Source organism: Melitaea cinxia, chromosome 4 (assembly GCF_905220565.1).
Source record: "Melitaea cinxia chromosome 4, ilMelCinx1.1, whole genome shotgun sequence".
Taxonomy (NCBI): domain Eukaryota; kingdom Metazoa; phylum Arthropoda; class Insecta; order Lepidoptera; family Nymphalidae; genus Melitaea; species Melitaea cinxia.
The window spans coordinates 14,370,379-14,389,425 of NC_059397.1; the positions used below are offsets into that span (position 1 = coordinate 14,370,379).

At 30.3% G+C, this 19,047-nt stretch overlaps 1 protein-coding gene across 1 annotated transcript; it reads right to left on the reverse strand.

The window, feature by feature from the left end:
• Window positions 1-7,702: 7,702 nt before the first annotated feature.
• On the reverse strand, window positions 7,703-13,295 carry LOC123670417 (trimethyllysine dioxygenase, mitochondrial). The gene is made up of 8 exons (XM_045603913.1): window positions 13,289-13,295; window positions 12,629-12,728; window positions 11,781-11,893; window positions 11,063-11,283; window positions 9,691-9,866; window positions 8,984-9,208; window positions 8,100-8,233; window positions 7,703-7,938 (listed from the first exon to the last, which is right to left on the reverse strand). Exons 1-8 carry the CDS (start codon window positions 13,293-13,295, stop codon window positions 7,802-7,804), a joined length of 1,113 nt encoding a protein of 370 aa, XP_045459869.1. The 3' UTR covers window positions 7,703-7,801.
• Window positions 13,296-19,047: the final 5,752 nt, after the last annotated feature.

Below are 19,047 nucleotides of genomic sequence, written 5' to 3' on the forward strand. Positions count from 1 at the left end.
CGTCCATTTATTTTATTCATTTATTCAAACGTTCATGGAATATTTAATGTTTGCGAATTTTTAGACCCTTATTTTTTATTGGATTGCGTCGCAGTAGACACCATCTTTTATGGTTGACGTGTATACGTTCAGTTATACGATTTGCCAGATTTATTTAGGTGTCGATATTTTATTGTCTATCAAAGACTTACTACTACTACTTATACATTTTTACACTATGTAAAATTTAATGTTCCCTTTGGTTTTAATACACATTTAATTTTAAACTTGAGATGATTACAATCCAAAAATCCAATCGAACTTAATCGAGTAAACTAACTTTTACCCATACATTGCAATTCTGAATATTAAAAACTAAGATTATTTCGAAAAGTAATTTACTTTCATGAATTCGTGCCATTAAAAGTGTTCTTTAAAAATAGTAGTATCCATTCACTATTTATAAAGTGATTCGTATTTCCGTAATTTCCTGGTCTCTCGCATTCCATTTGTTCCAGAAAGACATTCCACCAGCACCTGCGCGCAATTTACCAATGCCAGGCTCCAGTTTTGCATAAATAGCTTATTTAAAGTGGGAACGACATTTTCTTTTCTTCTAAATTTATTAATCTATTTATAAATGTCAAAGAACCGATTGTGGTGGCAAATCAAGGAAAAGGGATGGATTGTTTTATTATTATTACTTTGGTAAATATGTGGTACATTTAGTGATTTAATTAAACTTTGTACCTAATAGGTATGAAAGACGAAGAGTTTTTAGGGTAATAAAAGATAAAATATACCTGAGTACTATTGTATTTTAAAATCCTGTAAATCTCTAACTGTTAGACGGATATCTCTTTTTTTCCGTCGTTCGTTGGTTTGCTTAATAATTGAGGTATTTAAACCTAATGTACCTATTACCGATTTAACTACGAATCGTACAAAATATTATATGCAACAAATATACAAACATGGATCAGAATTTCTCCTGAGGCAGTTTAATCTCCACTACTTAGGTTTTTATAAACTCTCAATACAAGATGAATTATATTGAAAAACATTTACAGGCGATTACTTAACCATTTATAATTAATAAAGTTAAAATAATTTCACCAAAAATGTAAGAAGGAATGTTATTCATAATAAATACGCCTTTATTAAAGTTCCCGTTTCTGTTAATTTGAAAATAACCGGTAGCAAGTCAGCGTAACAGTATCGTAATTTTCCTTTACGTACGCTTTGCTTACTGTTTTATACTATCCAGTTAAATTTTAAGGTAAAAACAAATTACTCAGTACCTTTATACATGATGTTTATTTTGTAATTATCAACTCTTAGTTAGTTTTTTGTAGTTATTATTTATTAATAGACGTAGACATAATTAAAATTAATATAGAACAAAAATAGTACTATTTTAAATTTACATATTTATTTATATATCTACATTTCATAATCACACAATATATATAATAATAAAATAATTAAGTGTAATAGATAATTAATTGTTCCTTTATTATTATAATAAAGAGACAAATGGGATAAAAAGAAAAAAAATCACTTTATTTTATAATTACACAATGAGTGACATAAATTGGTTTTGATTATTCAATCCATCTTTATAAATACGAATATATTCACGAAATAAATACTACTGGGATGATGATGATGATTTCAAAAACTACTATAAAATTAATAAAAATATTATTTAATAACCATTTACTATAAAATTTAAAAACACTAAATAATTTAAATGATACAAGCGTTTTTATAGTGTAGATCCACCTTATTCTCCACACGGAGAGCGTAATGTTTAACTTTACGATGCTATCAACGTGGTTCAGTAATTCCGCTGTTTAAAAACTAAATTTCTTTTAAAGCAGAATTGAAGAAAATCTGAATATTTTAAACTTTTAAATATTTATTATTTTATTTTATTTCAACAACGTTATAATATACTAATATGAGACAACATATAGTATGAATATGGCCAAAATGGGATCACTCTGATATGAACAACTTAATTATTATGAAATAAATAAATAATTAGTTTTAAGTATCAGGTTAAACTAGTAAACGGTTACGTTCAATCTTATCGATTGTAATTAGAGGTGTGTGCATGTATAGGTGCATGTGTACCCGTGTAGGTGTGTGCATGAAAGACGAATGTGTACTCGCGCGGTTGTGTGCATAAATATGTAGGTAATTGTTTTATTTATTTTTGTTGTTACTAGGAAAACTGCATCTTTTTGATTTCATTCTATAGTGACATCTTCGTTCTTATATATTATATTGTTTGTTCTATGTATTGTATGTACCTATTGATAAAATGGTAGAGGACCGAGTTACGTGCGTAAATTAGTTCTTACTCGAGACGTATGAAATGATGGTTTAATATATTTAGAGTGCCTTGATGGTATTCGCAATTCGATCTGAGATAAAAGCTCGCTGCTATCTATTCTCCCAGTTATGATATCATGTAATAAACAATATCGTACTGCTTACGACGTAGGGATTCAATATTATAGTGGCTACAGGAATCAATATAGGAGGGATAGATTCTGTAAGCTTCAATATTCAAATTCATTACATATAATTATTTGTACACAATGATTGTAAAATATTAATGGTTGGTTGTCGTTTCATTTGATTTTACATTATCTTCTAATTTATGATTCGAAATTAAATACTTTAAAAGACAAAGTTGCCTTGTTGGTGTCTTCATTCATAAGAATTTATATGTCTGTCTAGTAATAATGCAAAAAAATGCAAGCCTTTTAATTTTTTACGGTCATTAATTCGTTGCGGAGTTATCTTAAAACTGTGATATCTTTCTAACATATTCATTGAAATCAAATAATGTTAAGAACAATTTTGTTCAATAAACTACTCGAGTTGTATTAATTAGGATAGTGATTTCAATATCATAACTATAAAACTACCTTCACAAATAAAGCATTATTTTGGGACAAACTTGATTAACATAAAAAATTCTATAATGAGTTAACCATTAAAGATAGACAGAAATACGCTATCGCTAACTTTTTTTAAACTATTATATTATTGGTGATTATTTTCGTTATACGTGATTTTTGTGTAGCTTTAACGGTATACACAGCGAAGACAACGGAAGGCTTCAAAAAAAGAATATTTTTCCCGTTTTCGTAACATTTCTTATGAATGCTTAACTCCTATTGGTCGTAGCGTGATGCTATATAGTCTATAGCTTTCCTTTTGAAATGGAATATCCAACACAAAAAGAATTTTTCAATTCAAACAGGAAGTAGTTCTTGAGATTAGTACGTTCAAACAAACAAACTCTTCAACTTTATAATAAATAATTTAGAGAGCAACATAATTTAAATTGTATGCTTTCTTTATACTCGTATGTATTGTCTAATTATATTACATTTCTTTGGTCAAGTAAGTATATTGTAAAATTGTTAGTGATACTTATTAAAAAAAAAAAAAAAAAAAAAACTACACACACGAAAAACTGATTGATAAAATTAGTCAATTTCGAAATTTCAATAGCTTGTTTTGGTTATGATTTATATTCATAGAATTACTGCGAATAATATATTAATGAACATTGATAAAGTTATATATGAAAGATTTTATAATCTTAAAAGTTCATATGAAAAGTTTTCCAACCTTATTATTAACAAATACTCCTTAAATTATTATTTAATGACAGGAAATACTAAAGACAAAATGGAGCGCCCATCACAATCTGTTGTTACGTGAATGGCTTACAGCAACGTCGAACTATAAAATTATTCTGTCGTGAAGTTATCAGGTGAAATTGAATTTGTTCTGAGGACAAAATGTGGTTCCGTATATTGTACAATTTAGTGCCTGCCACATTTTGTTTCGTTCGCTCGGAAACTGATAGAGTCTGAACAATTTTTAGTACGAAAAATAAATACATTTTAAGCTATATCTATCTTATAGAGACCAGATATTTCTGCGGTTTGCCAATGTTAGTTATATTTATGTTTCTATGAACCATGGTTGCTGTAAAGTGTACGAAACGTTTGGCATCTAAAAAACTTAATAAACCGCGATAAAATCCGAAAAAATTGTTTCAATATAATGAGTAAAATTCGCGTAAACAATGGAAAACAATGTGCAATAGCTTATTTAGCCCATTGGCGCAGTTTGTAGTGACCCTGCTTTCTACTTTACGTTTCGTAGTCTGTGTGTAATATATAGATTGAGATATATATATGTATGTATGATACAAGCATTAAGTTCCTTACCGTAGGAACAGAAAACACGTGAAATTTAGTAAAAATATTTATTGTTCAGTTCGTAGAGCTATAAAATAAATACATTTCTAAAATAAAAGTAGCCTTAGTTGCTCCTTATTACATCGGCTAACTGCCAGTGAAAGTTCCGTCAAAATCACTCCAGCCGTTTCAGAGACTAGCCGGAAGAAACAGACAGACAGACAAAAATTATAAAAAATGTTATTTTGGTGTATACAATCATATGCATTAAGTAAAAAGCGGTTATTTTAATATTACAAACAGACACTCCAATTTTATTTATTTGTATAGATTTATTATGATTCGAAATTACGTTTTGGGTATTTAATTTTTTCGAAAGCAGATTGTGTAGATTAACGATTAATTGATAAAATTAAAAATTATTAAAAACATATAAAACGAGTGTTTTTCTCTTAAATAACAGCATAGAAACGAGAAGTATATATCGTATATCGTTTGTAAAGTATAATCGTACTAAAAATTCAAAAAAAAATATTTTAAAAAACAAAGTACAGTAATATAATAATATGAATTACTTAATCTTACATCGTTTCATGTGCGTATGATATATTAATATTTATAGTTTAAAGACCTTCAGAAACCTTCACAATCCCAGCCTCATCAATCATAAATATATAATCCTAAAAGCTTAATTATTTGTCCTCGAAATCGAATCTAAAATAAAACCAAAGATTATGGGAGTGCTAAGAACATTATAAAGTTCGAATCGTAGTTTCAGTAGTTAGCGCTTAGGTTTTTAAATAATTGCCAATAGAAAAGTCTATCGGGCATAAGGATAACTCTAAAATAAATCGGTTCGTAAAGTAAAGTGTCAAAGAAAACCCAAAAGTAATCGTGGTATATACCAGTAAAAGGTTGGCTATGGAATGGTATCTGGGGACAGAATCGGAGTGAGTCTTTTCTTTTCAAGTTATCGACAGGGCTAGTTGTTAGCGATAACAACCATCTTTGAAAGTCTAAAACGTGATAGAAGCTTACAATGTAAGCTATATTTAGTACGTAGCGGTATAGCGATTCCCAATCGAGGTAAAGGTGCAATGCACACTAAGTCCGATGTCTGTGTTTACAGGAAACTGTTAGTCTTGAAAATGTCTTTGTCTTCAAGGTGGAAAATTTTGCTATGATGTTCCTCGTTTGGTGAATAAAATTCTTTATTTCATTACCTGTATATGATGGTCCTTGTTTAGTAAATAGAATTCTTTATTTTACTATCTGTAAAGAACTTAAAAAACGTAAATTGAGCGTTTTATTGTTGATCGTTAAAACTTATATTATATTGTTTTATGACTCTTTCTGGACACTAAGCGTGTTATTACTAGAACAATGAATATCAAAGGAAAAGGTTTTAATAATATATTTCCAGAATAAGCAGATTTTCCTTAAGTTTATGTCGAGTATTTACTATTGATAATTAACATTCAATTAGGTATATATTCGTACCTAACAAGTGCCACAGTATAAGATAGTTGAAACAAACGTTTCCTTCCTTTCGAAAACGTTTTGTATAATTAATAAAATACAAGAACTTATTAACAACCAGTGATTTTATGAGCGTCAGCAGACAATAGTTTTTATTTAAAAGGCAATTTCTTATTAAGTGAAAGAAAAAAGTGTGTGTGACAGCTCCGACGAACGACTGGAGTGTACTTCAGATACTTCAGATCGACTGTCCAAATAGGCAAAAAAAGGCTTACTAGTCTAAGAAAACTATTAATACGCCTCAAATAATGAATCAAATAACGCCATCTAGATGGCGCCTGCTAGAGACGTTATTAGAAAACCTCGTAACGAGGTCATTCATTCAGTGGATTTTACACCTCATATTTTTTCATACCGGGGGTCTTATATGAAAGTCGTTTTTTAAGAAGTAAACTTTAAATATTGGCCTAAATCGTCGTATCGTTTGCATAAATAAATATGTTCGTTTCACAGATCAAAAATTTAGTACAGTATAATAAAAATATTCTAACCCTACATGTTATATGTATATTACAGCAATAAACAAAATGTGACAAGTATCAAGATTCAACGCGACCGAAATCGCTATAAATTATACATATAGATCCTTAACAATTCACGTTGATACATGAATGTAACGTTTCGTATGATTCAAAGACAAATCGTGACGATGTAAATTGTTGTTCCCGTTCAGGAAACGTTCGAGAGTGCACAAGTTTCGTCGTAACATTCAACGGAGTATAAACCAACGATGAATAAAACAAAGCAAGCTCTTGACAGAGTGTTTCCATATTGTAGATGGGTTTTTCGATATTGTAACACGTTCCGCTTGCGTCACAGAAAAATGTGATTATTTTAGGAGAGTTTTCTTGTATGTTTAACCTTTTTTTTGTGTCATTCGACAGAGACGAATTTCTAAAAGATTTCAAGCCTTACGCTTCTACTAGTGAAAGGTTACCAATTATTTTTTTTCTCCCGAGAATCAAATTTGTGTTCTTACTAGTAAATGCTTTTACTAGTTTTTTAAATTCCAACAGGTATGTTTTTTTTCGGTTTCGTTATTATTAACTCAATAACTCCATACATACAAACGCATAAAGATACAATAACACCATACATACATGTACAAACGCATAAAGTTACCTACGTTAAGATCAGACACTTATTAAAAAAAATCAGTTCAATTATAAATGTGTATTATTTATTACTTTTATATATTTGAACTATGCATCATGTAATTTAAATATATTTATTACTGATACCAATATATACGTATATTAAATTGGCCTCTTAGGATGAAGCAATAAAAATTCAATTTACCTGAATGGGTCAGTTAATCCTACGGATTTTTCAAGGATCAGTGTCAACTGTAGTTACCAAAATTACCCTTGTGTTCAAAACTTTATTATGTATAAGTAAAATTATTTTCTAATGTAAGTAGTACTTTGGCAAATGTTTTATGTATGGAATATTTTAGCTAGGATGCCAAAGTTAGGCCAGGCTGTTTAGTTTTATAACAAAACTATAACGTAAGCATAAAATTGGTTATATAAGTACATACCCTGAAACTTGCACGAACAAAGATTCTGTCATCGTGATTTACGTAATGGCATCCAGCGGAAATTTCCTGTTATGGTAGAAATGTTAAAGGAATTCCGAAATTCGTACAGGTAGGACACGATCCACTATTGTGATTTCGTGGCTTTATTCTCAAAGGCTTCAGGAAATTTGTCTCACTGAATCGTGTGGAAGATGTGTGTATGATGATATGTGAAGATGAGTTCAAAATATAAAAACAAGTATAAAAAATATAACAATATTATGAACATTTGCATTTATATTTAAAGCCATTTTTAGTAGAAATTTTCGATTACAGGTACTAAACATAACCGTTTAAGTATATTTTGTTTGTTATTTATTTAAGTAAATTGGATAACCGGACTTAGTATTCACTAAATGGAATGAAAAAAAAATGCTGTCAACGATTTATTATAAATATCGTATATAATAGTAAAGTACTTTAAAATGCAAGTATGTATATAGTTTTATTTATGTATAAATATATAAAATGGTTATTTTATAAGACGAAGCACTCTAGCTTTGTTTAGCCAATCAGAACGCGACACGTAGCTCCCACAAAGAACTCTTTTACCGTTGAAGCCTTTTCTTCCGTGTAAGACTCTGAAATTATCCATCACCATTACGAGCCCTGAAAAAAATATGTATACACACTACATTTTACACTACACTTTTAATTACCACTCATATTTTGAAAGGTTCTAGAGCTTTTAAAAGTTTTCAGGTCCGTAACGTTGACGTGACGTTTCTAAGAAAACAAAACACGTTATACGATTCTCTCGAACGCCTTACCTGGTTTAAGTTTGAATTTCCACTGAAATTCCGGATTTTCATAGTATCTTGATAAATTCCGCAGCGAACGATAGTATGCCTTACATTCCTCTCTGCTTGAGAATGCCATCGCCGAACGGTCGTACACGTTAAATCTATAAAGCATTTAGTCTCGAATAAAGAGGATTTTTTATATACATATATTATAACATTTTAATATCATATCAAAAATCGACCGTTCCAGCGAGGATCGAACCTGCAACCAACGCCGGTCGCTTAGAACCAAATATAAAATCATCATATCAAAAATTTCGACCTAACGGGTACATCGTTTCATAGTTTAATTAGCTAGAGCACCGACACGGTCAGTCGAAGAACGGTCGATTTTTGAAATGATATTTAAAAAAAAAACAATTGATATTACGTATAATCTGGCCGAACAAATTATAACAATCTCAAGAAGAATAAAATTTATCGTGAAAAAAATCGCTAACTAGGTCAATGAAGGGTAAAAATAAAAAAATAAGCCCAGTACGAATGTACTACGTACTACTACGAATATATTGAGTGTAATTTTTTTAATCCTGCACCATAAGCCCTTTTTAATTTGAGTGCATTTATAAACGTGACTTTTAAATCCACATCAACTTAGACTCGGGGTATATATATATATATATATATTATATGTATTGTTTGTATGTGTGCTTGTTGAAAAAAATAGCTATACCAGTCGGCTGTTACCTGTAACACAAGCATTAAGTTACTTATTTTAGGAACAGATGATTGTGTGTGTATGTTGTAAATATTTATTTATTTATTTATAATTTTAGGTTAATTTTCGAAAATCTCCTTAACACAGTTTTAATTTTCGGGTTACTAAGTACTTTAACTATGTAGTAACAAACCTAATTTGATGGATGTTATTTTTCTTATCCAGCCGAATTACTGGAGCTGAAAATTTATAGTGGTTGCTACCATCTAAATACTCAGCTTCTATGTCAAAGTTTGTTAAGAATTCATAGTCATCAGGATATTGCTCTCTCAATACTGTCGCTCCATAAAAACCATCAACAAGTAAAGTTTCTCCGCCAGAGCCGTTGGAATGTTCGAGACAGTGCAGAATTTGTAATCTGTAACATTAAAAACATGATTTCCTAAGATGTTACCAAACTAAATTAATATATTTATATAAGAATGCGCCATAAAATAAAAAGTAGTAATGAAAGTTTAATCACGTTAAGTCTTGCTTTTTGTAAATAATAAATACAGAACAATTATTATCTCAAGTGAAGGTAAATCGCTAAATCAATAGACATGGTTACACGATCTCTGTGAATATTTTATACTGATTTGACCATTCGATTTTTAAAAATTGGTTTTATAATGATTAAAAAAAAACTACCCACGTACAGTATACGGAAGAATTATCAGCATGGTAGTTTCATAAATTAAATTAAATTAAAAAATATTATACAGAGTACGTACGTATTTACACAAAAAAAAATACTAATTAAAGTTTATTCAGATATCATTTAAGTGTGTCAAAAAATGTATCAGCCTTAATTGACCAATTTTTAGTGTCATAAAGTTATATCAATAATTTATGTATTACCCTGCAGCTTCAGTAAAGTACGTATTATCATTATGCACTGCCAGTGGTAGGTTCGTATAAGCAGTGTCAGCGTGGTCTTGAACTGTAGTGAACTCCCACATTCCACCGAACAATGTGCTTTGGATACCTCCTAACGCTTTACACACCTGTTCTGTTGCTTCAACTGATGCGTCTACCTAGGAATATATGTTATTATTTTAGTTGCCCATTAAAAACTTTTTTTTTTTGGAACTTAATTCAAATTAAAGGTGGTAAGGGTGAACTTGTTTTTATAAGAGATCTATGTCAGTTAACCTATGATAGTGAGAATGAAAAAAAAAGAATTAGGTAAGAAATATTAGTTATGTATTAGATATTTCGTTTTTAGGCGTTTTCATGTGGAGAGGTAATTGAATTTTTACTTAAATAAGAGAAAATAACGTTTTGAAACGTGTGAAGAATTTTTTAAATATTCTTGGTAGATTTTGAAACGATTTTTCTAACAAGTAAATCTATACAAATAAATAAAATTGAAGTGTCTGTTTGTAATATTAAAATAATCGCTTTTTACTAAATTCATATGCTTTTTACTATATTCACACGGTACATATACCAAAACACAATTTTTTTATGATTTTTGTCTGTCTGTCTGTTTGTTCCGGTTAATCTCTGAAATGGATAGACCGATTTTGATGAGACTTTCACTGGCAGATAGCTGGTGTAATAAGGAGTAACTTAGGCTACTTTTATTTCAGATTTAATTTATATTATTTTAAAATGGCGAACTGAACAATAACTTTTTGTTCAATTCTACGTGGACGAAGTCGCGGGCACAGCTAGGTTATAATATAAAACCGGATCTTATACAGCATCATATTTTAGATTTGTAAAATAATAAAAACTATAAATCAAATGTTATCTGCCAATATTCCCGGGAAATTTTTCAACAGCTATAAATAAATTTAAACACACTAGATACGTATCACAGTAAATAAAATTATATTCTATTTCTAACATATATACTATCGAAAAACATAAAATATATATCTATAATCTATCAAACGATCCGTGTTTAGATTTAGCGGTACAAACATTCTTTTTAATAATACTCTATAAAACAAAATAGATTAAATATAACAATCCGTACAATTATTTGATGATGACAAGCAAAAAAAAATATGTGTTCGATTTCGTGTTATACTGCATTTCACCTAGGATGGGTACGGTGACACATGTCAAATTAACTCTATAGTGAGGTGACCATGCATAATTAATGTATGTGATTCGATTATCGAGTACAATTGCGGTTAACTTTTAATCGATTTAAAAAAAAAAACTTATATAATATAATATATATAATAAATTATAATAGAGTTTCTGTGATTAACCTTACGTTTTCAATAAGAGCGACACCGTATTCCAATAGAGACTTAAATACTGATTTAGATCCTTCAACTGTGTTTAGAAATTTATCAACGTGTATTTTTGCAACTCTGTACGCTACTTCTTCTCCACGCCACATTATTGGTTTCAGTCTTTGGCTATCATTCCACTTTCCAAAATAAACTTCTTCTAAAAATTCAGCCGTGTAGTTTGATTCGTGATTGTCACTCCCTAAAACAGTTTTCAACGCGCAAATTCAAAGATAATCGTAATTTGATGGAGCAGTAAGCGCTAGTACAACCTTACAATCGATAATATTCCTGAAAGACTTGCTAAAAATTTGATTAAGATTTTCCAAGAACTAGGGACTACTCTCTATCTGCTATAGATGAGGATTTTTTTTTGCAAAGTGATTTATGTACTTTGACTAATACACTTGTAACAGGAGGCACAGATTTATTATTTACCCTCTTCACAATTTTGTATTGTCATGTATGTGTATATTACTGATTATATTATAATTAGCGTCTACGTCTGTATTACTCTGTGCAAGTGTTTTTCGCATACCCTACAATATCGCAGTAATCCGTAATGTTAATGAAATATATTTAATCCTTTTAAACAATTTATGCAAAATTTAATTATAAAAGTTCATATCCCAATTAAAAATATAATTAAAGATTATAATGGAATAATCATACCAATCCAAATAAAAAGTCGATGCTTACATATAATTTGAAGAGTTTTTTTATCATACAACACGCTACTGATGCTGACTTCTGGTATGTCTAACAAATGATGAGCTCTTTGAAATGTATCGGCGTGGTAGCAAGATGAACACCTACGAATATAGAGACAAAAATTAATGGTATCGAGTATGTATAAACTTATTATAACACTATCTATCTAACGAGCAATCGTGTCATCTGACTTTACTCGGCATTAACATACCAAAAATCCGTTTAATCTGTTCAAAAGCTTCAGTAGAGATAATAAATAAATATAAATAAATAAATAAATATTTACACAATACACACACGGTCGTCTGTTCCTAAAGTAAGCAACTTAATGCTTGTGTTATAGGTAACAGCCGATTGGTATATAGCTACATATTTTTTTTTTTCGATAAACATACTTATAAATAATACATATATAAATATATAAATAAATATTTATATTACACCCAGACTCGGGGTGGGAATCGAACCCACAACCCTCGGAGCAGAAAGCAGGGTCACTACAAACTGCGCCAACGGGCTAGTCAAAGAAGAGAATTTAGTTTAAAAATTAGTAGACATATGAAAAGATGAATAAAGGAAGGGAACGAAAGATACGAATAGGAAGTAGAATTTTGTCTTTCGATTACAGACTAATTTTCAGATACAGATTAATTTTCTCTGAAAAGATGGGAGAAGAGCGTTTCAGATGACTACTTTATTGTTCACATAAGTAGTATTTTATTTTTTTATTTCTTATGTAATTAAAATTCATTATTAATTAAATTAAAAATCATTTAAATGTTAGCTTTTGTATCAATCATGACTGCATAAATAAAAATGCTCCAAAAAATAGTTACCTGCAATGGTCACGTAACCAAATATCCTCATAAGTGACCGATGTGCCATTTTCAAATTTAATAGTTATTGATTTTTCTAATACAGTCACTGAATCTAAAACTAAAACAATAAAAATGGTTGAAATGTGTTTTTCACACATACAGTTAAATTATTTCACAAACGTTTTTTTTTAAATGGAAGTTTAATTGTTTCTTAGTTGCTTACTGTACAAATGGTGAGTTGAATAGAATTGATATCGCTACTCAAATCACGTAAAATCTATCCGTGTTTAGGAAGCGGCCTTCAATTTAAATTTATTTCTCTAATTGCAATGAAAATGCTCTTAGCACATTGAATACTAAATACCAATATTTTTACGCTTTCGTTATTAATTTTGCTGAGAAATAAATATTTTCTATGATAAATTGTCAGTTATATCACAACTAAAATGTGTTTTATAGTCATTTTTTTTCAAACTGGGTCTAAGGATTATGGTATGACTACAATAAAATAGTTTTACTTCAAGGTGTGAGTATAAAATACAGTAAATAAAAACTAATTATTTTTTTTTCATCAATAATAGTATACGGCATTAATAAATGAAAATAATTTTATATTTTAAAGTCACTAATTTTTCGCACGAAAAAAGATTTTGAAGAAAAATAATTATAATATCTCACCTGACATTTTTACAAACTATTACTGCTGTGTACTGTGTGTTGTGTTTTCTAGTACACGTCCGAAGTCTGCATCGGTTACACAATACTAAAATTAACGAATAAGATTGGTAAGCTCGAAGTCCGATAAATAATTTAAAACGTCACTATTGTCGGAGGTCAACCGATAAATTAGAGTGTATTGACCTACTATACATAATTAATGCATATTTTTTTATGACGACACATTTAATGTTATCACAATTCACAACATAAATTTACAACTCCGTCGACTATGTCCGTTCGTCTGTTTGTCTAAGATTTATTTTATTGTATCGTTTCAATTTTCACCCTCATCACTTCAACCTATTGCAGTCTATTGTTGGACATAGGCCTACACAAGTTAGCGCCAAAAAATGGCGTGAAACTCATGTGTGTTGCTTGTAGTCACCACGCTGGGCAGGCGAGTTAGTGACCGTAGGGCTGGCTTTGTTGTACCGAAGACGCTGCTGCCCGTCTCCGGCCTGTGTATTTCAAAGCCAGCAGTTGGATGGTTATCCCGCCATAGGTTGGCTTTATAAGTTATAAGGTGGTAGTAGTAGAACTGTGTTATCCCTTAGTCGCCTCTTACGACACAAACGGGAAGAGAGGGGGTGGCTATATTCTTTATTGCCGTGGCCACAAAGCTTATATTATCGTTTCAATATATTTATATTAAAAAGATTGATCGATACTTAATTTTTTTTACTGGGATTATATTAATTTTAGACGTGATAATGAGAAAAATAAAACAAAAAGATTCAAAAAAGATTTTTATTTGGTAGAAATGAAACACTAGTCTATATATATATTGTTAGCATAATCTCGATTATTTTAATATGTTTCGTGACGTCATGCAACAGTGTTAATAAAAATAGTTCCCTACCCGCTAATACGTTTTGTAACATCATGCAACAACGTCAATAAAAGCAGTCCCTACCCGTTCAGAGGGCTCTTTTGCTTCTCGGCTTTCGGAACGATAGGTCGTTGTTTCATGACGAGTGCGTTGATCATTTTTATATTCAAAGTAACGATTGTTTGCTGGGTTAATTTAAATTGTAATTCTCGGTCATTATTTTCGATTAAGTTCGTGGTTAAGGTTAATTTCGTGATAATTGTTGTGTTTGTAAAAATTAGTAATAAATAAAAGTTAAGTGTTCGGTTTTCTGTCTTTTTTTTTTAAATAAATAAGTTTGTTTCTCCTAAAAATATATATATGGTAAAACCGGGAGAGATGCCGCAGTGGGATAGATGCCTCATTTTCTAAAAACCTAACATCCCGAACTCACATAATAATAATTAATCGCATAAGTAGGAGTCGAAGTCACCCCGTATCTCAGATATCCACAGATATTCGTGTGGCAAGGACGCGTTTGGATCGTGTGTGTAATTTTCTCCGTGGCGAAATTTACAAACACGTCAAAGTTTTAAAGGTTAGTATTTAAGGTTGTATAATTTTATAAATAGTAATAAATTCCGTTATATTTTTTATCACGTCTATATACTGGGTCATTGAGTCTGCATATAGTTGTAAATAGATGCTATTTTGTTTATAATTTATTTAAAAAATACGTGGGCATCTATCCCAATCACAAAGGATAGTTGCCCTGATTTTTTGAGGTATAGGTGCCCCTAGGGGCATCTATCCCTTCATTTACCATATACAGAGTAAGTTTATATGTATAATTTTTTTTGTGTCTGTTATATTTTTTATGTATTTACGTATATTTATGTTTGGATGTTTTACTGATTCTAGCAGAACTATGCCACGAAAATATAAAAGAAAGGAAGAAATGCGAGCTCGAGTATGTTCTTGGACTATAGAAAACCTATATTCAGCTTTCGATGAGAAAGTATGATTGTGCAATGTGCATGTTGACACTTGATATGGATATTTTAGACCAACAATTAAGAATTTATACTTTTGTTGAATAAATGCTTGTAAAATTTAATAATATATATATATATATATATATATATATATATATATATATATATATATATATATATATATATTTTAACTTAAGAATTTATATTTTAGTTAAACAAAAGCTCTAAAAATTTAATTAGGTATAGTAATCTTTGTGATATAAAAATTATATTCTAATTATAACAATTAAAAGATAAGAAAACACAAAATTTTTTTCATTGCTATGGCCCATGTTTCTTGGAGACAATCGATGTTTTAGGAGTAGAACTAACCTAACCTAACATTTGGTTTGGGTTTTTCGTTTACACGGTTTAAAGGGCATCTATCCTACTCACTATTTTCATGGTGGGGCAACTATCCATATAGGTAGGCATCTATCCTCAAAAAAAGGGTTCACGAAAAGCTAATTTCTGCTTAATCTGCATTGGCTAGGTTGAAAAAAAATAGTCATAATTCAACATAAAGGATTGTACTAGCTACATTAATAAAAATTATTCGTATAATAATCATATTTTTAAAATTAGGTGGCTATTTCAAAAAGTGAGGCATCTATCCCGGTTTTACCCTATACATAAAAGAGAAAGGTCACTCACTCATCACGAAATCTCCGAGACTATAACACCTACAAACTTAAAATTTGGCAAGTAGGCTCCTTATAGTACGTAGACGTCTGCCAAGAACGGATTTTACGAAACTCGACCCCTAAATGGGTAAAACGGAGGTTGGAAATTTGTATGAAAGTCCTATGTTTTTGAAGTAATAGACTTGAAATGTAAAATTTATGCTCTATAGATGCTGAGAAGGTGTCCAAATAATGTATCTTTAGAAATCAACTCCCTTTTGGGGTTAAAACGGTGGATGGTAGGTTGACTCACTCATCCCGAAATCTCCGAAACTGTACCAGCTACAAACTTGAAATTTGGCAGGTAGGTTCCTTATAGAGCGTAGACATTCGCTAAAAACGTATTTTACGAAATTGGACCCCTAAAGAGATAAAACGGGGGTTCGAAGTTTGTATGAAAGTCCCATGTTTTTGAAGTAAAAGACTTGAAATTTAAAATGTATGCTCTAAAGATGGTGAGGAGGTGTCCAAATAATGCGTCGTAATCTATATATTTAAAAGAGAAAGGTTACTGACTCACTCATCACGAGTACTCAAAAACCGCTGGAGGGTCCATCCATCCAGGATGGACAAAGATGAAATTTGGCAGGGAGGTAGATTATAGTTAGTAGACGTCCGCTAAGAACGGATTTTGCGATATTTCACCGCTAAGGGGGTTTAATTGAGGTTGATAGTTTCTATGAAACATATACAGCAGCTATAAGTTCACCTGGTAGGTTATTTATACTGCAGCCTGAAAATAAAACTATGAATGTGGTGTATAGAGAGGTTTTATAAAAACAACTATTAAATTATACTAATTTGTGCCTTTTAAAAAATTACTCAGTGTGATAAGCATTTCAAGTGACTGAAATAAAAAAATAATTTGCGTTAAACATCTTGATAGTAATGCATATCTTCATAACGACGCGGACGTAGCCGCGGGCAACAGTTAGTGTATTATAAAACAAAGTCCCCAAAAGTGTATGTGATCGATTCTTTCAAAATCTACTGAACGGATTTTCATGCAGTTTCACCAATGGAGAAAGGGCTTCAAGAGGAAGGTTTGCGGAACGGCTAAGCCGATTTTGATGAGAGTTTCACTGGAAATTTGCCTGGAAAACTTTGTGACACACTGGTTTCAACGCGGGCGAAGCCACGGGCCCAGCTAGTAGACATATATTTTTTATACGTGAGATTAACTCACACAAGGATTCTTTCATCTTTCCTGAGTTTGCAGGAAGTATTATCTTTTATATTGACCAGAATGAAACAAACGCTTTGCAAATACAAATAACAAATGCTTATTTGGATGGCCATTAAATTATAGTTCTCTAACTTTAAATTAATTGATTCTTCTTTTCATATATTTAATGTCTCTTGCGAATGAATGACCAAGTTTGAACCATATTCTCTTGATAAGCAACGTGCTAAATATACATAAATCTATATTGTATCTCTAGTCGTTATTTTCAGTAATATTTCATAAATCATTGATAGTAACTGGCACTGAATATACTTGTATTACAATGAAACAACTTGTCGGATTTTATCGCGGTATATTAAGTTTTTTATATACGCCCGACATTTCGGATACTTTACAGTAACCATGGTCACGGGAGGACTCTTTTTCATTGTGAACATGGTTGCTGTAAAGTATCCGAGTAGTAAGTTGTATTGTTTCCGCTATATTCCGCCAAATTCCTTACGATAGAAACTCACAGTTACCTAATCTCTGTATTCATTCATCGTACCTAATTTCTCTATAAACAAACTTGACCGAAGATGATAACCTTGAATTGTAATTATGGTTAACAGTATTTAAATTAACCGTTACTATAAAATTGACTCATACTTTAACTTGTAAAAAGTTTTTATCTATTTCTTAATAGCTTAAAGTTTTAAATGACCGCTTAGCACTTTCTCATTCAAAATGTGTACCGCTTTAATTTTATAATTTCATAATTTGAATATAAAATAAATACAATAAAGATATGCAGTGTAATACATAGAATACATAGCTATCATTTGTAAAAAATATAGCTAAATCTATTTGTTACACTATGCGTAGTAACAAATAAACTCATTACTAAGACACTACGCTTATGTCAAAAAAAAAAAAAACAGCAATATAAGTGCTAAAGGTGTTAAAATAGACAGTGGCTATCGAAGTTGTTATATGTTAATGAAGACATGACTTAATTAGGACAATTATTAATAATTTTAATTTATCTCTTTTTTATATTAATGTGTGTGTGTGTGTGTTATTCATAGTATATAAAAAGGTAAATAAAATAAAACTATATACGAGTACATAACTAATATCTTAAAATGAAAATCATATGTTATAAAAGAAGAATCATTAAAATACATTGGGACTTTGAACGTGAAGACATTATTGGGATTATTCTCCCATTTCAGACACATAATATGCGTGTAAATGTCACATAAAATGTAAAATGTGCGATTTTTGTAAGAATATATAATTTGAAACTCATAAATGTGTACGTTACGTATATTTTATAATAGGTAAGTACATATGTATGTACACACAGAATGGTAGTAGTGAACATCTGAATAATCTATAATATAAAAATGAGTCGCTGAATGTGTTGCTAAGCGCAAAACTCAAGAACGGTTGGACCGATTTCGCTAATTCTTTTTTTAAAATATTCCTTGAAGTACGAGGATGGTTCTTACGGAGAGAAAAATTCTAAAAAAAAAAAAATATTTAAATTTCCTGAAAAAGTCTAAAAACAACACTTTTCTATACTCCCATACAAAAGATTTGTGATAATACTTAAAAGTCAATTTGAACTTTAATACCATACGATAAAGTTTGTGTTAGGCGATACGAAGTTCGCCGGGTCAGCTAGTGTATGATAATTATAACTTAATGACGCTATTACTAATTATTAAAACGACGAATTACTAAAACTATAATTACGTGAATTCAAAAATATGTGTGAATAGTAGATAATACTTAGGTTTAAGTTTAAAGAATTTATTCACAAATAGGAAAAATTCACTTACATGCGAATAACATAATAAACTTATACTCGTAATTAGCGGAATAGAATATAATTAAGCCGTATGTTTGTGTGTGTGTGTGTGTGTGTGTATGTTTGGAGATAACTTCGTCGTTTATGAACCGATTTTGATAATTCGTTTTTTTTGTTTGTTAGAAAAGAGATATTCCCAGTGTGGTACCAT